This window comes from Ctenopharyngodon idella, chromosome 11 (assembly GCF_019924925.1).
Source record: "Ctenopharyngodon idella isolate HZGC_01 chromosome 11, HZGC01, whole genome shotgun sequence".
Lineage (NCBI taxonomy): Eukaryota > Metazoa > Chordata > Actinopteri > Cypriniformes > Xenocyprididae > Ctenopharyngodon > Ctenopharyngodon idella.
Genome location: NC_067230.1, coordinates 16,455,635 through 16,481,679, shown reverse-complemented (window position 1 = coordinate 16,481,679; position 26,045 = coordinate 16,455,635). Strand labels below are relative to the sequence as shown.

Genomic DNA, 26,045 nt, shown 5'->3' with positions numbered 1-26,045 from the left:
AAATAAGCACTTAAATGACATAAAGCAAGCCAAGGAATCCATACTGAAGCCAAAGAAAGCTTTTCCATCACCTGTCAGATGAGATAAATTGCTGAAAATCACAAGTAAATGGCTCTCACCATCAGTGTTCTTGCCACATTGCAGCCCAGAGTTCCAGCTCCCAGTAACAGACACCTCGTCGACACGACCTTATCCAGATCCAGAGACGGGACCAGCCTCCAACGCATCAGCTTCAGGTTAAGATCGACAGATGACTCAGCCAGCCTAGAAGAAATTATGTAATGTGTAACAAACCACTGAGAAAACCATTTCAAAAGTGTATAAACTTCCGCCCTGCGTTTAGTACCTTTTAGGGTCCATACATTCGCTGAGATTGACACTTCTGGGTCCCATCGCCCCTTTCGGGTTCTTCTCCCAACCCACGCTCTTTGGACATACTGCATAAACAAGTAATTCAACTTAAATATAACGCAAAAGTAAACAGACTACAGTTACGACTGAGTTTTATTTATTAAATTTTGGTGTTTTTATCATAATTCTTTCACTTCCTATTAATTAACATTGGTTAATGCATTAATTAACATTAACTAACAATAGCTGTAGTTGTACTGAAGCTGTACAACTAGTAGGAGTTCGATCATGAGGCGATCACATGACTTCAGCTGTGCTTATTCGCTATGATGACAGCAGACCATTGGTGCAAAGACTGTTTTCATTTGCATAAAGAACTGACTTGGCAACTAGTAAAAATGATTAGCTGCACAAACCGACTAGCTGTTTTTTAACGCATGAACACGTCTCGAGATACTTTATCTCCCATGTGTAGTTTGTGAAATAATGGTGGATTACCCAGAATTCAATCACGCACTTTGAGATCATAAGACTTTTTAGTGCAAGTGAATGTCGCAATTCACAAAGGCAAACCTCACTGAAGTGTGAAGACATCCCTGTATGTGCGTCTGAAGAGGAAAGACCAGACGATTAAGGACAGCAGTGTGTTTAAGAGAGCGATGAAAGAGGCCATCTTTGTGAAAACAGAATAATTGGATTTCGGTCAGGAAGGTTTTATGATACCCTTATCAGGTCCCTACAACGCTGTCCTTTCAAAGCCGGCAGTTTCGCCCCAATTCACACAGCAATTCACACCATCAGCGCAGAGACTCCCACAGGAATTCACAAGTCTGATGTGTGATGAGGCTGAATGTCAGGGAATCTCCACCATCAGTTCACGACCGATGAAGCCACTCAGATGAGTGGACGAAGGGTTCGAGCAGATAAACATCATGTCCTAGCTGAGGAAGAATAAACTCTACTCGATCTTCTGCTGTGACATCAACAACTGACTGAACATACACAGAAAATGAGGTTGTGCTCGCCATGATCTACACTGAGAAAACTTGGTGTAGGATTTACTTTGAAACAATTTTCACTCAGAAATCACTAGTAAATTTCTTAAAAGGGTCAATGATGTGACAGGTTTTTTTTTTTTATATAAAAAACAATAAAATAATAATAAAAAACAAAGACATGACATCCAAAGTATGTAAGGTAGTACAACTAGATCTCTTTTATTGAATCCAAAAGGTTTTAATTATATTTTCTACATATAAAGGTATTTTAAAGATTTTGAAGTGTCAAAAGGTCATTTTAACCGTCCAAAGGCCAATACAGCCATTTCATTTGTGATTAAAATATCTTAAAATGTAATAAATGTATATATTTTTTTATTCTGGCATGATTTTATAACATCATATATCAACATAGTGCAAAATGGTATTAAAATTATGTGTAGAAGTCGTTGCTTTGTAATGAGAAAGAATGTCCGGAAAAATGAATTTCATTGATGTCATTTGGAGTAACCAATATAAAGGGACCATTTTGGATCAAGTCATGTGGTCAGTATCATGTGACAGGATGTGACATCATTCAGACACCTGCCAAAGACCACATGGTCATGAAGCAAAGTAACTAACTCTCTCTTAACTATTTGAAAAATTCATGTTTTCACTTGATCATACACATGTCCCGAAACATCAGGTCATTCGGTACAACCGCTATAAAACATGGAAAATGTTGTAATATTTTAAAAACTTGTACTAAATATAAAATGTTTGATTGTCCTTTTGCTAGCTAGCTAGATATCAGCCTGTTAGCATTGTTTGAAAATATCGTCATTCGGTGTAACCAAAAGTGTCATTCGATAAAACCAAAATTTTGGTTAAACCGAATGACTTTTTTGGTGACAAATTTTGTCCATCTTGTAAAAAATGACAAAAGCAGTGTTAACTGATTATAGAAACAACATAATCTCATTGTTAACACTTAATAAAACTTCAAAATTAATTATATCTCCATTATGTTTTTTTTTACACTTTTAAAAACCATATTCGTCAATGACCCAAATAATTACAAACAAACAGCAAGTAGCACATTGAATTAAACATGAAATTTTGAAGTACTTTCTTGTAAAACATACTCTAATAATAATCTTTGTTTTATTTACGCCTTAGAAAAATAATTTTTTACATTAGCTGCTATAGGTAAAAAACACACGATCTTACGTTAACAATAAGGTGGATACCATGAAATAACATTATGTTGTGAATACAGCGCAGTCTGTAATTAGCCTGATTTACATAGACAGGAGGCATATCTGCACAGAACTGAGTGACAGTGACTTTTAAATATTCGAGGTGCAGTGCTGTTTCAGAGATGATTGTTCCTGCTTTAACTAGTTTGCAGGAGCTTAGTGAATAATACACAACTTTTTGACCACCTGAAAACACCCGTTTAGTGAATTTGCCTAACCCTCATTTTGTTTTTCATGACCATACTCCACTCCCTTTTTGACTATTACAGCTAACCAGAAGCCAAATAAACATTTTTCTTCCATGTAAATTACAAATTTAACTAACCAGCCATGACTGTGAAGAGCAACAAGACATTTTAGCAGAAGTGTTAGCAGATATTAAGCAGACAGTCTACTAATACTCTAATGACTGCTACTAGTTACTTATAGTTAGTAGACTGTATATAGTGGCAGGAAGAAACAGAGTGAAGAGTTCACTTACGGTTCATATCACCCAACAACCACTTTAAAACATTTTTAACCTATGGCAGACAGACTGAGGACTGAAGCCAGATAAAAGCCCAGCCTTTGTGCTGCTGTTCTGATGCACTCGACTGAAGATGATAAATTACCTGCAGAAGTCGTGAGGTCTGGGAGCTTGACCCTGAAAGATGATGCTGTGCCGAACGGAGCGGGTCCCTTGTAGAGTTCTGTCTCTGAAGCACAAAACCTCCAGAACATCCAGCTGTGAACCCCTGGCATTCACACGGACAAACACACAGCACTATGAGCACACATGGTCTTTGAGTGACCTTAAACTTACCATTACAAAGAGACGACGGCAAGAAGAGTCAGCACAGATGGCCTCTATGACATTTCAACACTGGAAAGCTGCAAAATGCAGCCATATCTCTAAAATCTTCCACCTGCACTACACTTCAACTTTTTAGTGCAGTTTTTCTGGGAGGTTTTTAGATGTGAAATGGGAGGTTTTTGGTAATAGGAGCATTGCAGCACCATGATTTGTGAGCAGATGCATAGGAAATCATTCATTCTACGTCACATCCTGAAGTCCGACAGTACCATATTCTCCCAGGATTTTGCGCAGATGTTTTAATGGGACCAGGTCAAAACTCAATCAGATAGCAATTTAATCGATCGAAACCCATGAACTGATCAAGTATAAATAACCCCACAATTTTATGGATGTGGAACCAAGGTAATACTGTGTGTTTTGGACATGTAGCATGGTAGTACTATTGTATTCTCTGAAGTACCATGTAAGTGTCTTGGTGTATGTATATCTTGGTGATTTTAATGGTAAATGACATAATCTATATGGTGAAAATTGTGAAAACTGTTAAAGCTCCGCCCTCTTCTGGAAAGGGGGCGGGAGCAGCAGCTCATTTGCATTTAAAGGGACACACACAAAAACGGCGTGTTTTTGCTCACACCCAAATAGGGGCAAATTTGACAAGCTATAATAAATGATCTGTGGGGTATTTTGAGCTGAAACTTCACAGGAACATTCTGGAGACACCAGAGACTTATATTACATCTTGTGAAAAGGGGCATTATAGGTCCCCTTTAATATGACTGTCAATAAATTATAAAGGGTAAAAAACTGATATTTCAGCTATTTCATTATTTCAGCTAATGACTTGTATGTTTTCTTAACTGTAAATTTAAGTAAAACTTAAAATGTTGTTATCATATTTTTAGGGTTCATCATATTTTTTATAGTAAATTTCACAGATTTTACAGAGTGCCGCCATTGTATTTTTGTAAGGGTGTCTGCTACATGACTAACAAATAAGCAACATCATAGTAGTGTACATAATTTGAGTTTACACATATCAAACTTCAGACAAAAAGTCAATGAATCAACACCCGTGATCAGACCAGGCAGTGCAATACATTCTTACAAACCCACAATATTAGCAGATGGTTGGAATCATATTTTCTCACATTCATTCAGTTGCAGAACAAACATGTTTGAGATTGAAAGTAACGTCAGGAGGAAACGAGTGGAGCTGTGGAAGCAGGGCTATAATTTAACACCAGTGGGATGCGTGTTGGAAAAGCTCACTATAACAGACGTACCATTTTTTTGCGAGGAGGATGAGGAGGTTTCTGAGCGGCCAGCCCGGATGTTGAGGCAGTGAGCATGGATCATACACACCCACAGTAATCTAGAAAACAAACCAGGACACCTCCCATATTATACTGACATACTGTCAAGAATGAAATGCCAATCCAATTATTGCAAGGGATATTCTGGGTTAAATACTTGAGCATCATCTGTGACACATGCTCAACCTCCACAGAGCACAACTTTGACTCGTTCCATAGATAGTCCAGTTATGAAATATGATAATCTAGAGCACTCCACAAATGTTGCTGACAGAAATTAAGTTAAAGGGTTAGTTCACCCAAAAATGAAAATAATGTCATTAATTACTCACCCTCGTGTCGTTTCACACCCAGAAGACCTTCGTTCATCTTCAGAACACAAATTAAGATATTTTTGATGAAATCTGATGGCTCAGTGAGGCCTCTATAGACAGCAATGGTACTTCCTCTCTCAAGATCCATAAAGCTACTAAAGACATATTTAAAACAGTTCATGTGACTACAGTGGTTCTACCTTAATGTTATAATACGACAAGAAAACTTTTTGTGTGCCAAAAAAACAAAATAACGACTTTTTAACAATATCTAGTGATGGGCGATTTCAAAACACTGCTTCATGAAGCTTCGGAGCCTTACGAATCGAATCAGTGGCTCGGAGCACCAAAGTCACGTGATTTCAGCAGTTTGGTGGTTTGATACATGATCCGAATCACTGATTCGACACAAAAGATTCGTAACGCTCCGAAGCAGTGTTTTGAAATCGGCCATCACTAGATATTGTTAAAAAGTCGTTATTTTGTTTTTTTGGCGCACAAAAATATTCTCGTCGCTTCATAACATTAAGATTGAACCACTGTCGTCACATGAACTGATTTAAATATGTTTTTAGTACCTTTATGGATCTTGAGAGAGGAAGTACCATTGCTGTCTATAGAGGCCTCACTGAGCCATCGGATTTCATCAAAAATATCTTAATTTGTGTTCTGAAGATGAACGAAGGTCTTACGGGTGTGGAACGACATGAGGGGGAGTAATAAATGACATTATTTTCCTTTTTGGGTGAACTAACCCTTTAACCAAGAATATTCCATTAATAATGATTAAACTTTATACCAGGGTTATTATTAACTAAAACTAACAAAATATTCAAAAACATTTCTGTCAATTGAAATTAAACATAAAATAAAGTTGAAAAATTTAAACTAAACGAAAATGAGAAATGTTGCTTTAAACTGAAATAGGTTTAAGTTGAAGTACTAAAAGTATTAACTGGAAATAAATAAAAACTAAAACTAACTAAAAACTTAATAAACCTAAATAGCAAAACGTATAAAATGACAAAAGCACATCTAAAAACTAAAACATCTAAACTAAAATTAACATGAAAATTAAAAATATAAAAATTAAAGCTAATTCAACTAAACTAAAATAAAAACTAAAATACCACTTTATCCTGGAAATTACCTTCTTTAGGTCTGGGAAGAAGGAGTTCAAGTCTTTCAGAGGAGCGACTTCAACACTTTCATCTGTGTACTTGAGCAAGAAATGCGGGACTGCCGTCGTACCGCTTGAGGCGCAGAGACTGTCATACGCCGCTTGCAAGCTCAATATCTGTGAAACAGATCAATCCAAAACAATCAGTCCACCTCAGCAACTCATGAAACACAATGACATCAAACTTTTACAGTGGCTCCAAAACTAATTTTAGACACTTAAGTCAAACATAAAAAATGTCTGGTAACACTTTACAATATTTGTTAACGTTAGTGAACAATTATTAAAAATGAACAATACTTCTAAAGCATTTATTAATCTTCAGAAAGAGAGGCTTCATTGAGACTGGAACTAAAAACAGACTTTCTGACAGACTGCAACAATGGAAAATAATGAACATTCAGGCATGAAAACCTGTTCTAGTAGAGCCCAAAAACAACATCAAGACTTTGTAAAACTGCATAATAGGTCACCTTTTTCTGTATACTCTTTGGTGCCACTGTTTATGGTACATCAGGCATTTTGGGGCCTATGTGATATTATGTATTCAAATAATCAACACTGAATTAATAATTCTAATCAGCACATGCTGCCCATAATGCACTGACTAATGGCTCATTATCCTTCACACAAAACATCCTCGTCAGTAGTGCGTTATCAGCGCACCTGTTTGTCAGAGAAACTCTTCTCTAATGACAGCGGCTCCTGCAGCAGTTGGACTCCCTCCAGAAAGCAAAGGGCAGGAAAGCAGAACCAATAATAGAAATGATATTTCTTTAGATCCTGGATCAACAAAAAGACCAGTCAGAAACACATAGATGAAAGGACATTAATTTATAGGGACATTTTCTAAGATGATGGCATACAAACCGCAAATGTCAAGAGGATGAATTTGTTTAGAATTGAGGAGTCGTTCACCGCAGCGCCTGACTGAATAGCGCTCCAAATCTGTGAAGAAGACATCATTACTAGTATTAATTAAACTGAGATGTACCAGAAATTATTTCCGATATAGTTAATGCCAGGGATTCTCAATCTTTTAGATGCAACAGATCCCCATCCTCTTCCTCAGATTTAAAAGGCAGCTATAAATTGTTATGTATGAATTACCTAGACTCCGGCGGCCTGCTATAGTCTTATCTGTACCATCACAGTTTCATAACGAACCGAAAATATTTTAAAACTTCTCATAAGAACATGGTCTCTAACGTTGTTTTGCGCCATTGCTTGGGCAAAGTATCTGTCAAACGAACTAAAATCAAAAGTGCAATATAGCTTTGTGCCGTTATCAAATTGCAAAAGACTGCCATTTTATTAAACAAGTATATAGTCTGTTTGCGCTGCGTGTTTCAGAGCGAAGCGTGCACTTTGCTCACACAACCATCTCATGATCCGGTGTTTTACGTGTCTCAGAACAGCTCAACTCACAGTGAATGAATGCAGTGAACTCCATCTCTGCATGTACATTCAGATAATTTCAGACATTTTTGTAGGAAGATTTCACTAGATTTGTAATAAGACAGGTTTTGTAAACCTCTTTTCAAAGAAACGGTAGTTTTCCACCAAAATAAAAGTTCAACTGCAGTTTCCGTCAAAATAAAGCCCCCTGTTTTATGCAAATTCAATAGTAAAAATGTTGTGCATTCACACTGTGAAACACATTCTGGGCCAAATTCACTAAACAATTGCAGCACTTTTGCAGACAGTATTTCAGCGCATTTGAATCAAGTCATTGTCATTTTTTTTTCAGGACAAAAACATTGGGGATTATAACAGACTGGGCCTTATTCACAAAACTCAGAGTTATTTGGCCAATGCGATTATCACTGTGTATAAGAAAGCAGGCGGCCAACAGAATTGTATTAAGAAGATGACAGTAATTTATCAAATGATGGAGAAGGATGTTCAGCAACCAGATATGCAGTGAAAGAAAGTGTATAATTAATTTAGCGAGTGCAAATAAAACACGCTATCAGCAGGCACAATTAATTATGAGTAAATCAAAGCCCTCCACCTCATTGGCTGCTTGATCCAGGAGAGCCTTCTTGTCAGTGGATTTGAAGGCTTCTAATGTGTTGGTGTTGTAGAGAGTTCCAGGAGCTGGACAGCAGCGAGCAGGTGTGGGTCCATCACTGAAACATGACATTCATACACTGCATTAATTACGTTTGGGTATATTACATTCACTATATGCAATATTCAGTTCATTATAAGTGTAAGAAGTAATATATACTATTTGCAGCCTTTATGTATCAATATTAGCAAGCTTGCTCTTCAACCAGGGTTTGTTAATTAGAAAACTGGAGTTTCAACCATGGAAAGATAACAATAAAACAGCTTAAGAATTATATCTCACATAGCATTACATTTACCTCAGGCAAGTCATTCAGTGTCCACAGCATGTTAGTTCACTAAAGAAATGAACTCTAGAGGGATCATTTCACTAAATATATGCACTATATTAGCTTATTTATTCATTACATTTACTTTACCTGTTAGTAAAGTCTTAATTATTTAATATATGTTTAAATAAATTTTTTGTCATGTGTGTCGGTCAAAAACAGATTTTTTTTATTTCAATGAAATGAATGTACTATATTTTAGTTTGATAATGTTTTTTTTATCTAATATTTTGTATTTTTAGGGGATTTTATGGTACTAAATTATATTTACGCTGTAGTTATAATCCATTAATTCACTTTCTGAGCATGGACAAATTCTGAGCATGGAAAATTGACACATTTTTTGAATGCTTTGGACTAATTTTGATCTCTTTTCAAAGATGACATGTGGCAAATTATTGCTTAGGTGAAAAAAGTTTAAAAAGTTAACTTGAAAAAAGTTACATTTATTTTTATGAAAAACGCACAAAAATACTATTTTCAATTTTTATATGAAATATATATTTACAAAAACATGTTTACTCTAAAACTGCAAGAAAATCAAAGCCATAAATCTAAACAAGTTGTGTTCCAAATTTGAGCATGATATCTTAAAAAATGAGCTTTCAGTAAGATTTTGTTTGGCCGCAGTACTTCCACTAGATGAAATTCGTCTCCCATTCATTTCCAATGCGCTCATTTTTGACCGCGAGGAGCACAAGTGTTTTTAGATTTCAGGACCATTTAACCTTTTCGAATCATGTCCATGATTTCTCTGTGTGTGTGTGTGTGTGTGTGTGTGTGTGTGTGTTCACATAGCAAGTGGCAAAACCTTTACCAAGCCATTCCGATGAAGTAAAAAAAAAAAAAAAAAAAACCCAGTTTGGGCTCTTTTGTTATTTGTAACCTTTAATATTATAGTAATGTGAAAGAAAGTGCTCCCTATATACGTTTACAGCATTAGCTGATGTAGATTTTTTTATCCTTAAGAAAATGTTAATTATAATTTAATTTTTTAAAGAGAGACACAAAGTTTGTTCAATAAACCACTGTTTAATAAAAAAGAAGAAAAAATAAGCAATTTTATGTGTAGTTGAAAATTGACGGCTCCATCAGACTACTGTGCTGCAAGCTGTGCTGTGTGGCCTGTGCAATTACTCAGCCATCATAAATGTGAAATTAATCCTACTGAAACAATCCTTAAGGATTTAACTGGCAAGAAAAAATCATTAATTTCACAAGTAACAGACGTGATATTGGGGCCATTATCCAAGGCTTTCAGAATAACCCACTACATTACATGCTTTTAATACGCAAAACTTACGCATCAAATGCGCTGAACTCCAGTGTCAAGCGTGTCGGCAAGCCAACAGCATCACCTGCAATATATAACAAAACATTTGCATTATATTACAGCTTAAAGGTGCATTAAGTATTCTCAGACACTTTCAGTTGTGGAATAAATAAATGATTAGCAGAGTATTGCTAAAATGGCATCTATAACTCAACACCTTTAAATGATGCTGAATCCATGCTGACTGTGTCAGTATAAATCCAAGAGAAAATGTCATATTGGTTGTTTAGGTTGTTTATATAAAGGATGACTATGTTCAGAATACCACACTACTATACTATTAATATTCCTGCAGTATGCAGTATGTATATTGTAGGCAGAATGTACATGTTGTGTATGCGTGCTAGAGCTGCACAATTAATCGTTAAAAGATGCCGATCTCGATCCAAACATACACGCAATCTTATTCATAAATGACAGCGATTCGACTCTGTCTATTAAACCTTTGACAAGTCCGATCGCAGCAAACATTCAGATCGGTGTTCTGATCCAGAGCAGTTGTTATGTATAGATATACAACTTCACAAACAGCCTTTTCAAACACACAGTATTATTATTTCTGTCTTACAATAATTCTGATTATCACAGAAGTACTGAGATAAAAGATTATAGTTCAGATATAAACACTGATGTCTACAGTAGCGATCAAAATAGAGCAAATCACCTTTTGAAAGAAACTTGTTGCTTCAAATAAAGATTGTATCAATTACATTGTTACACCAGTAGGTGGCGATAAGTGACTGTTAAAAAAAAACGTATTTGTCATTGAATCATTCATTCAAGAGATTCGCTCAAAAATGCTGATTCATGGGCTGAATCGTGTTGCACTGTGGTATATGGAGCTGCCTGAAGTGTACATATGAAGTAGACACTCCCTCGGTCAAAATCAAGGGAGCGAGGGTCTGTCCATATAAACTTCCCTCGTCCACTTCACAAATTGGAACGCACTTCAAAATGGCGGCAGGGATTCCCTCGAGGGGAAGTGCTTGGGGAAATTTGCGAGTGTGTCTAAAACTGGAGTGGAAGGCCGCCCATATGAGTGAGTCATTGAATCATTCATTCAAGAGATTCGTTCAAAAATGCTAATTTATCCAGTAATGAAACAAGTGAAGTGTTTATGAGCGAGTCATTGAATCATTCATTCAAACAGATTAAATGTTTTGAATAGACTGCAGCAATTAACATTTTTTAGACCTCTAGTAGATTGTTTTGTTTAGCTGGCTATTTAGAATTGTGATCACTATTTAAAAAACAAAACAAAAACGTGATTCTCAATTTATTCAGAATCGAACAGCTGAATGCCTGAATGATCTACTACATTTACCAACACAACACTAGTATTCCATTACGAACACAGCTGATGTATTCAGAAGGGAATCAGCTCGTCACACGTCACTGTTTCCGGGTCCAAACGCTCTATCAGATGCCAAAATATCATGATAACCTTTAACTCCATACCACAATCTCAGATGGCCAGACAGTGATTCATCTTTGATGAATCATTAAAATATTTGCGTCTGCGACGTCATGAGCCCAGAGACTGCAGTGTATACTAAGATTTAAAAAGCTTGGACCCAGAAACAGTATTCCTTATGTCAAAACTTGAAGTCACAATTGACAATTCTTACTTTTTTAATGGAATATTACACTGCTTATTATAAATGATTTATCGGTGCACATCATTGTTTTAAATCCATGTGTCTCATAATCTTGAATCAGAATATCTTCTCCCTCTTGCAGCATCTCTTCTCTTCTCTGATGATGAGGGCGGGGCAACCTGTCACTCACATGAGATCCACCAATAGCAAACCGCAACCATCCAATCAATTCCCCACAGACAATATCAAGCCCCGCCCTACATTTGTTCTTGTTTGAGAAGCGTTTCACTCGGATATACGACACAATAGAGAAGAAAAGACTAGCGAAACGTTCATATTATGCTGTCGAAATTACATTTCCCATACTCACCATTATAGTAATAGCCTTTAATGTTTTTTGGACTTTCGTCTAAGTGGTAGTCGTTGAGTTTCTTCTGGGTCAGCTGATGCCAGAATCCCGCCTCCAGGGCACTGCAGAACGGGGCAAACTGCAGCTTCGGGGCAGCTGTGCCTCTCGCCGTCGATTCAGCTGCCATCAGGACTGATGTTTTGATTCTTCACACACTGTTATAAAAGACAAGACAGAAAAATAATGAAAAATAATGCACAGGGAGACAATATCAAGACAATATGAGACCACATTGAATATTTCTGTTGAATCTTTAGGTGCTATAAACACAAATATTTTGATCTGATAAAAAATAATTATAATATAATTTCTTTTTTTTTTTCAATTTCAAATCACTCAAGAACAAGTTTCTAATTCACAGTGCTAAAATGATAAGATATCTTGGATATATCAAAATAAAATATAATAAAATAACATTTTAAATAGTAAAATGCACTCTTAAAATATAATCCTCGATGCTGATAGCCTGATATTATTGTCTTATAATAACACATTAAAATTCCTGTTAGATTAGATTTGTGGAAGTGTTAGTTTTGAAAAAGTAGTTCCTTTTTTTTTTTTCACTTCAACAGGCTTGGCTGTCAATCAGTAAGAAAATTATTACTGTACTAATCTGACAAAACGTCTGTGCAACTTGTCAACATAATAAAATCAACATCTGCGTTGTTTATTATTGTAATGTTAGTAACTTCTGTCTGCTTCCGTAAAACATCGAGTCTCTGTCGATGTGTTTGTTTGTATGTTTTAACATGCTGAGGTAAATAGCATAATATCTGACTTGTGATTTGTAGCAATTATAGTCATGTAAAAGATAAACAGAGTCAAAGCAGCACTAAATACATGATAGAAACATCACTTACCAGACAAGCACTTCCTGGTCGGCGTCATGTGATCACGGTCATCCTAAACGCATGCGCAGTCGGTTTGTTTTTGTATTCCAACGGAGCTAGAGTTTACAAATGACTTAAAAATTAATTTTAAAAGCAAAGTACCGGCAGCGTGAAAGACGTGGTGCAGTTTTCGCTGGTGTAACGACTAGGAAATGCTAATTATCTTTAACACTTTGTGATCTTTAAAACACGCTCAGGGTTTGACTTGAGAACAGTGTTAGCAGAAACGCTTTTGTGTTAAGTTATAAATGTTTCAAAGCGTCATACTATCCCGCAATTATAAACGATGAGCAAATGTTGGCGTTAAACAGCCGTTTAAACGGGTTAGATGCTGCCAAACCTCTTGCGTTGCGTTAATGAGAATGTCCAAAAGAGTCTTATGGTGCCAAAACCATCGAATAAAAGACAAAAACCCAAAACAAAAGAAAAACACAGACAATTAGGCAAGAAAACACGGACAAAAACTTATAAACGCTGTTCCTTTTCATTGTTAACCCTGTGAAAGATGAATCAGTTCATTTGTCAGGTGCAGTAAAGCAGATGGGCGACAGTGAACCAGCCAGAAAAACCAGCTGCTGCTGCTCAGAGACTGACACACTTACTGAAGCTTCAGTTCAGCTCTTCTAGCGAAGCCAAAGAAAAACTTTACTTTTTTAATGACTTTGTTTTTTTACGTCTCGCCTTTTTTCGGAGTTTATATCTCACAATTCTGATTTTTTATAGCTCCTAAAATAATGCAAGGCAAAAAAACTCATAATTCAGAGTTTACATCTCAGTTAATTTTGAGTTTATATCTCTTTTTAGAGATAAACAAGATGATTGTGACTTTTTTTCTTGTAATTCTGAGTTTACATTGCACAATCCTGACTTTTTTCTTGGAATTTTAAGTTTAAATCTCACAATTCTGTTTATTGTCCCACCACAGAATAACAAGATAATTCTAACAAGATAATCCTCATAATTCTAAGTTTACATCTTGCAATTTTGATTGTTTTTTTCAGAATTCTGAGTTTACCTCTTAAAACTCTGACTTTTATCTTGGAATTGTAAGTTTTTTTCATTGAATGACAAGATAAAAAAAGATTGTTTTTCTTGTAATTTTGCATTTTCATCTTGCGATCCTGACTTTTTCATCAGAACTCTGAGTTTACACTTTTTTTTCTCGTAATTTTGAGTTTACATCTTGCAATCCTGACTTTTTTGTCAGAATTCTAAGCTTAGGTTGTGCAATTTCAGTTTCAATTTCATATCTTTTTTTTTTTTTTTTCCCAGAGTTTACGTCTAGCAATTTTGACTTTTTCTTTGGAAATTTAAGTTTACATCACTCAATCCTGACTTTTTTTCTTGGAATTTTGAGTTTACATCTCGCAATTCTGTTTATTGTCCCACCACAGAAAAACAAGATAAAAAGATCATTTTGACTTTTTTTCTCATAATTCTGAGTTTGCATCACTCAATCCTGACTTTTTTTGTTTTGTTTACATTACACAATTTTTACTTTTTTCCTCAGAATTTTTCGTTTACATCTCGCAATTATTATTTTTCCATCATAAAATAACAAGAATAAAAGATGATTGTGACTTTTTTCTCGTAATTGTGAGTTTACATCTTGCAATCCTGACTTTTTTGTCAGAATTCTGAGTTTACGTCTAGCAAGTTTGAATAAGAATAACAAGATAACAAGATAATTCTAACAAGATAATCCTCATAATTCTAAGTTTACATCTTGCAATTTTGATTGTTTTTTTCAGAATTCTGAGTTTACCTCTTAAAATTCTGACTTTTATCTTGGAATTGTACGTTTTTTTTTAATTGAATGACAAGATAAAAAAAGATTGTTTTTCTTGTAATTTTGTGTTTACATCTTGCGATCATGAATTTTTTTGCTAGAATTCTAAATTTACGTCATGCAATTTTGACTTTTTTTCTCGTAATTGTGAGTTTACATCTTGCAATCCTGACTTTTTTGTCAGAATTCTAAGTTTAGGTTGTGCAATTTCAATTTCAATTTCAATTATTTTTTTTTTTTTTCCAGAGTTTACGTCTAGCAATTTTGACTTTTTCCTTGGAAATTTAAGTTTACATCGCTCAATCCTGACTTTTTTTCTTGGAATTTTGAGTTTACATCTCGCAATTCTGTTTATTGTCCCATCACAGAAAAACAAGATAAAAAGATCATTTTGACTTTTTTTCTCATAATTCTGAGTTTGCATCACTCAATCCTTCCTTTTTTTTTTTGTTGTTTACATTGCACAATTGTAACTTTTTTCCTCAGAATTTTTAGTTTACATCTCACAATTATTATTTTTCCATCATAAAATAACAAGATTAAAAGATGATTGTGACTTTTTTCCTCGTAATTGTGAGTTTACATCTTGCAATCCTGACTTTTTTGTCAGAATTCTGAGTTTACTTTTTTGAGTTTATATCTCACAGTTGTGCTAAAAAAAAAAAAAAAGTCAGAATTGTGAGAAAAAGGTCAGAATTTTTATATAAAAATTCAAAATTACCTTTTTTTAATTTCGTGGCAGAAACAAGCTCCCATAGGTTTCACTCGGGACGATCACATCAGCCTCTGTGGAGTCCTGGACTGGAGCATCTTGTTTGCAGAATCAGGTTCTTTCTCTGTGATTATTAACTGATCTGAATGAGATGCTTTAGGGAATTAATGTGAATCCAACAATTTAAATATGTGGGATCACAAATAAATGACACCAATATGAAACTGTCAGTGTGTTGAAGTATATCCATAATTCCTAAACATTGTGCATGTTATCAGGTAAAGCACTTTTTAAAAAGCTGGAAATAATTCACAATATTTCAATAAAGCAATCTTCAGCCACAGGATATAAAGTATGTTAATAATGTATAAACACAAGTTCATCTACCTAGTAAAGTAGTCACACTTGCAGTAACCTTTCAGGTCAGATAAGACCTTTTACTGAATCATTAATTCTTTATAGTATAGGTAGGCCTATATACTAATAATGTGTATGTTTTAACAAAGATGTTTGATTTGAATGCCTTTAAATGCTTTGGTAAATTTAGTCCTGTACATCACTGTACACACGTCATGTTTTTTGTTTCACGACATCCTGGACACCACTATTACATCGATTCATAAAAGTTGCATTACTGTCTGGCCATCTCAGATGTCAGCATGAATTTAAAGGTTATCCACCTTATTTTTTCAACGAGGAAGTGAAAAAATATAGCTGCAATGTTTGGTTATAGAAAGAGTCAGCCAATCATGTGCTTTAACAGAAAGTGACAGGCACTAATTGAGGGCTACTGTTAGAAGAAAATGATATATGAAAGAGACTAAGCACCTTCTTACTGTTATATATAGTATAATTGCTTTTCCATAACTTAAGCCTTTGTAGTCCTGTTTCGTCATCACCTTGTTGTTTCACCGGCCTGTAAAAGACAGTCTGAAATGGACACCAGCGTTCTGTCTTATATTGTTTATTGCATGTTTTTTTTCTGTGATACAGAGGCAGTGTTTCACATGACCTCAGTCTTACATTGTTCAGGCATCCAGTTATGTCTAAAAATGTATTAAAAATGTTTCAATGTCTTTGCATTTCACAGTTTAATCAAATAATGAGTTACATTAGATGTTACAGTTTTGTTTCAATCATCACTGTTTGTCATTTAAGTACTTTTTTATGCATTGCACTGTAAATCATCCAGGAGTTCCATTTATACAGGCAATCTGTGGATACATGGACCATCCTAGCATGCCATTCCCAACATACTTGATTATCATACACACAGAATTTCAGTGTTCAGTGTTGTTTTTGGGCTCTACTAGAACTTGAATGTTGATTATTTTCCTCATATTCTCCATTGTTGCAGCTCCTCTCTTCCCAGTCTGTCAGTAACGCTCTGGGGTGCGTTTCCCAAAAGCATCATTAGCCAACTAACATCGCAAGTTCCGTCGTTACTAACATTGTTCAAAGATTTGGTGTTTCCTGAAACCATCGTTCAAACAAACATTCACAAACTACATTGCACACTTGTGTGGTTGAACGACGGCTCTCGAGCTGAGGTTAGAATCATAGTTTCTTGTTTTTATGACGTGGACTTAATAAATTGTTATCTTGAGAAAAATAAGCAAGCTGACATTAAGTACAATGTATATCTTTTATTTTGAATATACAAATGTCATTTACATATTTTAGTTTGTTAGGAGATTTTAAGGACCGTTTTTGAAGAGTGTGCATGTGATTACGTGCTCTAGTACATGGGTCAATGACGTGACGGGTCATTTTTCTGTCCAAAGCTTTTAATAATAATAAAAAACAAAGATATGACATCCAAAGTATGTAAGGTAGTACAACTAGGTCTCTTTAATTGAATCCAAAAGGTTTTTATTATATTTTGCTACATATAAAGGTATTTTAAAGATGTCAAAAGGTCATTCGGTTTAACCGTCCAAAGGTCAATACAGCCATTTCATTTGTGATTAAAATATCTTAAAATGTAATAAATGTATATATTTTTTATTCTGACATGATTTTATAACATCATATATCAACATAGTGCAAAATGGTATTAAAATTATGTGTAGAAGTCGTTGCTTTGTAATGAGAAAGAATGAATTTCATTGATGTCATTCGGAGTAACCAATATAAAGGGACCATTTTGGATCAAGTCATGTGGTCAGTGTCATGTGACAGGATGTGACATCATTCAGACATCTGCAAAGGACCACATGGTCATGAAACAAAGTAACAAACTCTCTTTTAACTATTTGAAAAATTCATGTTTTCTCTTGCTCATACGCATGTCCCGAAACATCAGGTCATTCGGTACAACCGCTATAAAACATGGAAAATGTTGTAATATTTTAAAAACTTGTACTAAATATAAAATGTTTGATTGTCCTTTTGCTAGCTAGCTAGATATCAGCCTGTTAGCATTGTTTGAAAATATCGTCATTCAGTAAAACCGAAATTTTGGTTGAACCAAATGACTTTTTTTGGTGACAAATTTTGTCCATCTTGTAAAAAATGACGAAAGCAGTGTTAACTGATTATAAAAACCACATAATCTCATTGTTACCACTTCATAAAAGTTCAAAATTAATTATATCTCCATTATTTTTTTTTACACTTTTAAAAACATTATTCGTCAATGATCCACATAAGAATGAGCCTATGATTAAATCTAGAAACAAATCAAAATAACTGAGAAAAACGAGAAGTAGTCCTCAGATGCCATGTCCGTAATTTATAGCAAAAAATCTAGCATTAATCTCAAACGGATTTATTTAAAGAAGTTATTACTCCACCACCTGCGTGACATCATTCACCATCGTGGCTAAACGACAGGTTTGCGACAATATGGTTTCGGGAAACAGTCGTGACTATAGCTAGTGAATTTGTTCAACATCGTACTATGGTAGTGAAGCAGCAAGTTACGCTGGGAAACACACCCCTGTTTAGTTCCTGTCTCTATGAAGCCCCTCCTTCTGAAAAGCACAATGTGCTCTGATTGGTTGGCTGGAGCAGTGTGTTGTGATTGGTGTTTGGGAAATGTCCCGCCCCTTACCATAACCGCCAGTTTCAACACACTACTAACTAACTCAACCAGGCCCCGCCCCTTTATTCTGCGTATGAATTATTTAAATGAGGAATATTGTGAAGAAAACTCAAGATGGAGGCGTTTCAGAAACACTGACACTGATATAGAGAAGAACTCCCGCTGGAGGGACTTTGTCCTTTGGAAATGGTCATTCTAGAGTTGTTTTAGTGCTGAAAGTCTTCCAAGCAATATAGGTGCTTCAATACAACCAGTTTTAAAACACTCTGGATTGAATAAATTCATCATGTAATCTGATGCAGATTGCAGACGCGTCAAGCCGACACTCAGCAATAAATAACAAAAATTGCTCTGTACTTACAAGATCACAAGCATGGCAGAACTACCAACGTGTCACAAAAAACATCAATAGAGCAGAGAGGCTAACAGTTTTTCACGCCTCCTTATCTATTAATACGAAAGATCTTTTTGAACACCCTTTTGAAGTTTTCATTGCACAGTGGGTATATGAAGGGATTGAGAGTGGAGTTGATGTACCCTAGCCAAATGGTAAACATATGAAGGTCGTGATGGACACAAGTCTCACATAAGGCCATGACCATGAAGGTGATGAAGTACGGGATCCAGCACACCATAAAGACACCAATGATGAAGCCCAGCTGCCTGGCGGCTTTCCGCTCCTTTCGGATGCGCATGCTGTGGATGCTCTGTTTAGACTGTTCGCAGAGCTTCTGCCATGTTTGTTTTGCAGGCAGCGCATCTGTGGCGTCCAGCGGAGGGCTGTTCTCGGCCCATGGCGACGGTGGTGATGGTGGAGTGTTGTGATTGCAGAGAACCGAGGTGTAATTGTGAATATCCACCGTCTGCGCGCTCTCACAAATGTTCCCAACAGAGTTTGGCACTAACACATTACAGTCATTCACATTTATAAAGGTTTTGGGCTGGGTGTTGTTCTCGGTCTGCAGAAAGGCGAGAGATAAAGATGGCTGTCTCAGCGGGCATTCGGCGACAGTTTCCCCATCATCGCTCTGAAATGAAATCTCAGAGTCTTGTATACTCTTTCTCATGCGTTTCGAAAGACTGAACATTGGTTTCTTCTTGAAACAACTCTTCCTCTTCGTCTCAGACAAGGAATCGGGGTTGTCCTCGTTAATGTCCCTTGAGTTGTACGGCTGTTCCAGACTGTACTGATCCAGCAGACCCTCGTTTTGAGAATTGACCCTCTCTCTCTCCGAGGCATTGGTTATCTTCAGCTGCAGTCCATTTGCCAATGTATCATCTGCTTCTGTTTTCACCATGGGACCGGCGAAGTTCTCCCATTCTCTATAATGATCGCGGACTGCGATGAAAATCTGCGAGTAGAACAGAAGCATCAGAAAGGAAGGGATGTAGAAGTTGAGGATTGCGGTCAGAACTTTGAACCACGTCACAAAGCGAAAGTCCGTGTCGCACAGGTTCTCCAGTTCTGGCTTCCTGTCGACCCGAGCGAATATCCGCCAGCCCAGGATGGGAATGATCCATGTCATGGAGAGAAGCCACGCACTACAAATCAACAACGTGGCTCTCCCTCGTGTCCGATACTTCAGATACTGTAAAGGGTGTCGTACGGAGCGGTACCGGTCCAAGCAAAGGATAAACAAACTGAAAATAGAAGCCGTGCTTGCCACATAGTCCATGACCAGCCAGAACTGGCAAATAACATGACCGAGTTTCCACTCATCCTCAAGAAGGTAGACCAGATTCAAGGGCATGACTGTAGCCCCGACAATGAGGTCAGCTACTGACAGGCTGACGATGTAGAGGTTCCCAACCGTGTGTAAAGTCCGTTCCTTTCTGACGGCAAAAAGGACCAGCAGGTTCATGATAACCGTCAGGAGGGACAGCGTGCCGAGGAGGATCCCCAGCACCGCATTGTTCATGTGATGATGGAAAGGGACAGACGCATTCACAGGAGTCGTGACGTTGGGCTCGGGAGGATCTTGAAGGATCCTCTTGACTTGGCTGTTTGTGGCGTTAAGTATTGTAGTGTCCTCCATTGGGCAGTCCGACGTGTCACATGATGTCAAAGTTGTGAGAAAGCACATAGTCTCTTTGGGTTTTAAAATTCATATCCAAAGAATGGAGTTTCTGAAAAACAAAACCAAAACAGAGAATGCATCAAACTGGCGCATTGAATTCTTGTGCACTTATTAATGTGTGACTACACTGAAAAAATGGTAATGGTTTTATTCAAATCAAAAAATATTATTTGGTGTCACTGAATCAACCTAAATACTGTACAATAATTTATACCACCAACATTTTTTATGGGTTAAATCGGGTAAAAATGGCTCTTTAAAGGGTTAGTTTAAAGCGTCAGCATCACACGCATTCGTCGTGCTGATCACGTGATCATATTTGGCCAATACTGATCTGGACGTAAACACGGAAGCCTTCACTGTGTTACTGCGTCACCTGCGTAAGGATAATGTTGTTATTTTTGTTTTGTTTTTGCGCACAAAAAGTATTCTCGTCTCTTCATAACGTTAAGGTTGAACCACTGCAGTCACATGACTGTTTTAACGATGTCTTTAGTACCTTTTTGAAAGTGTTGATTATATGGACGAGTCATACACCTCTCGGATTTCATCAAAAATATCTTAATTTGCGTTCTGAAGATGAACGAAGGTCTTACGGGTGTGGAACGACATGAGGGAGAGTAATTAATGACAGAATTTTAATTTTGGGTGAACTAACCCAAGGTATCAATTGCAGTGAGTGTACAATGAATGGAGACATTCATGTTTTTGATCATGTCAGTGATTTATCCAGTCCACATATCTGAAATGTCGTGTGCTTACGACAGCATAGACGCAAGCAGGTTCATTAAGCAGCCGTTGCTGAGACCATGGATGTTCAGAAAATATGTGAGTCAAACAGTGTCTTGTTGCTAAGAGAGATGGTTTCCATCCATGCTGTGTCTTGTCTAGCCTCTCATCTCAGGTTAGATCTGTATTCTGTCTCTCTGGAAGTTTCAGCCATCTACCCAATAAGTGTATTATGTTGTTGTTGTCAGGGCTATATATAACTAATTCATATTCCAGAACTAAGAACATAACGCGCATGTTTGCACACAGTTGCATTTTTGCATTTGTAAAATGACAAATTTGTATGAGAACATGCTGTGCAACTATAGTGATATAGTAAATCATGTGATTTAAATGGGGAGGCTGCTGTTAATTCTTAAATCTATTTTATAAATGTTTTCCCTGTAATTCCAAAACTCTATCATTTTCTTTCTTCCAAAATGTGAAATTAAGCAGAATTTCCAATCTGCTCTGAATAATATAGCAACAGCAGAAGAGATTATCAATGATCTACTGTCTGTTCCACATATTCTGTATGATATGGATTCAGAAAAGCTTAAATGTAGTGCGCATGTCATTTTAGACGTCTGTTTAGTGAGTAAATTTAAGCTGAACTGTACCTTTAATGTTCACTTTAATCTGAATTTTAGGTTTTGAAAACTGAAGACTCTTATCCTACACAAAAATGCTGGGTTAAAAACAACCCAAGTTGGGTTGAAAATGGACAAACCCAGCGGTTGGGTTAAATGTTTGACCGACGTGCTGGGCAGTTTTATTTAACTCAACTATTGTTTAAAAATTACTATATTGCTAGCTTAAAATTAACATGTTTATTAAAATGTTATTAATAAATGTAATTAATTAAACAATAAACATTTATTAAATTGCTTATTAATAAATGTTCACCTTTTGATTATTATTGTTGCCTCTAGTAATTATGTGTCTGGTTTTTATTTTCCAACCTATTTTGGGTTCATTTTAAGCCAGACATATAGTCATTTGTAAAACAATAGTTGGGTTAAACAAAAAATTTAACCCAACCACTGGGTTTGTCCATTTTCAACCCAACTTGGGTTGTTTTTAACCCAGCATTTTTAGAGAGCACATTACTCTTTAATGTTTGCACAAAAATTTAACATGTTTCTTAAGAAAAAGCCTTTTTTACATGTCATGATACAAAACAGGTCATCAATCATGCTGTATCTACAGAAGTGGCATTAGAAAGAACTGATATTTCACCATAAATAATAATTATTCCATCTTACCACCGCACAGTATAGCAACATGAAAATCAAGCGCTCTGTCTGATTTAGCTTTTTTTTTATTAGTATAAACACACAAAGAATCCACGCATACACTTGCACCAAATATTTACCCTTTTCTGTAAACTTGAGAGCTTAAAGGTTTACATCGCTGCACTCTGTTTTTGTAGATTATCCAAACATATAATGATTTCTCGACGCGTAATGTAAAGGGAAGCCGAGCAAGTGATACACTTCATCCCACCTATGCATAAAACTTACACGTCTTTTTCTGAAGAGTTGTGAGTAAAATGTTCATCTCTCTATTTTCACTGACAAACCGCTATTTCATTCTCATTGGATGAAGATCTCCGTACGGAAAACGATGAATGGTGCTCGCGGAGAAGCTGCGCTTCAGTCGACACCTGTGGAATGTGTGTCATCTGCGCGTGAAAGTCGAATAATTCTATCAAAGTGCGCGGTGTCCGTCCACCATTCACCAGTACAAATACTGGTCACTTTTACATGAATCATTTAGTGCTGTCTCTTCACTGACGTTAATTTAGCTCTAAATGTGATTAGGTTATAATTATAAGCACGGATGGAAACTTACCCTTCCGACTTGCAGTAAAATCCCGGCAGGAATGGTGTTTATCTCCACAGATTTGGTGTTCACTTCGAGTGAACTGGACGCTGAGTGACGCTTTACTGCTCTGAAGAGTCTCATGAATGTCTCATGGATGTCTCAGATGGACCGACGACACACACACACACACACACACACACACTTACACACACATTTTGGTTTTCCATGTTTTATGGGGTCTTTCATTAGACATAATAATTTGTATACTATTTATTCTATCCCCATACACTAAACCTACCCATCACAGAACAGAAAACTTTCTGCATTTTTATATTTTACAAAAACATCACTTGTGATTTATAAGCTGTTTTTGTGTAAGGAATGGATTAAATGTAAACGCTTTGAAATGTGTGTGTGTGTGTGTGTGTGTGTGTGTGCAGATTTGAAATGACTATTCATTTTTTAGCATTATTTTCAAAGCACATCTAATTCACATTTATGGCAAAATGGCAAAAAAAAAAAAAAAAAAAAAAACCATCATATAACTGTAAAATAATTACACATCATGTAAATAAATAAATAAATAAATGTCATGGTAGTTGTCACGGGTTAGCAGTAACGGTGATCCAAACAAAGATGCATATCGCAGAAAGTTGACATTTAATAAACATCAGGAACAATACAGCAATACTCAGTATTCGTAGCGTTAACACAAGACAAATAACTGAGGAAGAACGAATGCTTAAATACTCTGAGGAAGGTAATAGGAACAGGGAACAGGTGTGACACTAATCAGGGACTATGAAAGAACTAGAATACAGGCAAAACAGACAATGAAGACTAACACTGTGTTCTGAAAAAGGCATCTTTTCCATGTTGATCAAAACTTTTGTCCTAACCAGCCACGATGGCGATACTTGACAATTCTATTTTAGAAACGGTTTCTATTTCTGCGACATCGCAGCTGGAACAACATCAAACAAAGATTGGCAATGATGATCTCAGGTACTGTTTATGTGCTTTATTTAATATTAAAAGCATTTATATAATTTTTCTTGACCTTTAGCTGTAGGCTTCTGAAAAGCAACATTAGATAATTAACCTCAGATCTTCAAAATAAATTAAAGGAAACAAGAATGTTCAAAACAAACTAGTGTATTATATTACAACAAAATGTATCAGTCACTTAGTATGTATTTTTAATCATTTGATTATGTACTTATCCATTTTGTTGTAAATGCAGTGTGCTTGCAGAGAGACTCTGCCCACACGCTCTTCTGACTGGGTGTGATTTTTGATTGATTTGGTCATGTCTCATAGTCATGTCATGTCTGATGTGGACAGACAAACTGCTGGAATCTTATTGCATCGCGTCTGGTTAGGACACGGTGCAAGACTAAAACTAAACAAGACAGAGAACTAAACATGACCGTGACATTACCTAACATCTCCAGAAAGCACGTCCTCACACTGCAAAAACTAGTCCAAACATGTCTCTGGAGGAGAACAAGGAGCAGCCAGAGAAAGATGCCAGATGATGACCAGAGGAACCACGGCGGAGATGAAGGTGGGAGAAGCCAGGGCGGAGACAGGAGAAGCAGGAGGATTACCCAGAGCTATGACAGGATGAAGGTCCATGGAGGAGCCGATGGAGGGAAGAGCTTTGGTGGAGAGACTGGGCAGAACCAGGGATAACGGCTGACTGAGGTGGAGATGGTGGAGGTGGAGACCAAGGCAGAGCTGAAGAGCCAAAGAGCCAGGGTGATGGTGAAGGCCTGGAGGGCCATGGTGGAGCTGCAGGCGGGCGTGACCGAGGTGGAGGTGTAGGCTTGGCGGACTGAGGCGGAGACTTGGAAGTGAGGACCATGGTGGAACCAGAGGAAAGGAGAAGCCCGGCGGAGCCAGAGGGGTGGAGGGTCGAGGCATAGCAGCTGACTCGGAAGTCTGAGGCTGAGGCAGAGCCAGAGCAACCTGTTGCTTTTTCAGTTCCTGTTGTCAATCTTGAGACGTGCACACAATTTTAAGATTTTTTTTGCTCAGAAAATACAGGATATTAGATCACACCTCCACCTGACATAGACCACTCTCAATTGGTCCTTCCATCCAGTAGCTTTACAAACTTTCAACCAGTATCTTCATCTCAATTACTCAAAATAATTTCTCAGATGAAACTTACATTCTGTCAATCAGATGTAGTGCCTGGTCATCTGTTTAGAGAGGTTTTAGATACAATCAGCCCCACCCTCTTAACAATAATAAACAGCTCCTTAATAAACAGGGTATTTCCAGAAAGTTTTAAACATGCTATCGTACAGCCCCTATTGAAAGGATCTCATCTTGACCCCACCGTGCCTAACAACTACCGGCCTATTTCTAAACTCCCTTTTATTTCAATGGTTTTGGAAAAAGCTGCACTCTTACAGTTTACTTCGTACTTGGATACTTTTAATATTTTAGACCCATTTCAATCTGGTTTTAGAGCGTTGCATAGCACTGAATCAGCATCGCTGAAAGTCACAAATGACATTTTGCTATCTCTCGACTCTGGGTCTTCTGCTATCTTGATTCTTTTAGATTTGAGCGCCGCATTTGACATTATCGATCACGACATTCTTCTGAAACGTCTTCAGACTGTTGTTGGAGTCCAGGGCCTAGCTTTACAGTGGTTCGCCTCATACTTAAAGGGGAGGACTTTTTCTGTAAATATCGGGTCATTCACTTCACCCTCCGCGCCTATCCATTGTGGTGTTCCACAGGGATCCATTTTCGGCCCTCTTTTATTTTCCCTCTACATGCTCCCTTTAGGCTAAATATTCCAGAAATGTAACATAAATTATCATTGTTACGCTGACAACCTCCAACTGTATCTTCCAATCAAACAAGAAAATTACTTTTCATTAGATCATCTCTTTTCATGCCTCAATGAAGTTAGGTCCTGGATGACAAATAAATCACTGCAACTGAATGAAAATAAAACCGAAGTGCTTCTACTGGGCT

At 36.8% G+C, this 26,045-nt stretch overlaps 2 protein-coding genes across 2 annotated transcripts in view; both read right to left on the bottom strand.

The window, feature by feature from the left end:
- atg7 (ATG7 autophagy related 7 homolog (S. cerevisiae)) overlaps positions 1–13,397 on the bottom strand; it is a 75,394-nt gene extending 61,997 nt beyond the window's left edge. The window contains 12 exon segments of the mRNA XM_051913332.1: positions 120–264; positions 347–437; positions 3,202–3,238; positions 3,240–3,324; positions 4,673–4,761; positions 6,167–6,313; positions 6,863–6,979; positions 7,067–7,144; positions 8,211–8,328; positions 9,902–9,956; positions 11,900–12,093; positions 12,799–13,397. Coding sequence (XP_051769292.1) covers positions 120–264; positions 347–437; positions 3,202–3,238; positions 3,240–3,324; positions 4,673–4,761; positions 6,167–6,313; positions 6,863–6,979; positions 7,067–7,144; positions 8,211–8,328; positions 9,902–9,956; positions 11,900–12,065 — 1,128 coding nt within the window. The 5' untranslated portion in view covers positions 12,066–12,093; positions 12,799–13,397.
- Positions 13,398–16,292: 2,895 nt separating this feature from the next.
- hrh1 (histamine receptor H1) lies at positions 16,293–23,778 on the bottom strand. Its single transcript, XM_051913339.1, has 2 exons — positions 23,076–23,778; positions 16,293–20,502 (listed from the first exon to the last, which is right to left on the bottom strand). The coding sequence occupies exon 2, from the start codon at positions 20,457–20,459 to the stop codon at positions 18,819–18,821; it is 1,641 nt and encodes a 546-aa protein (XP_051769299.1). The 5' UTR covers positions 20,460–20,502; positions 23,076–23,778; the 3' UTR covers positions 16,293–18,818.
- Between the last annotated feature and the right edge of the window lie 2,267 nt (positions 23,779–26,045).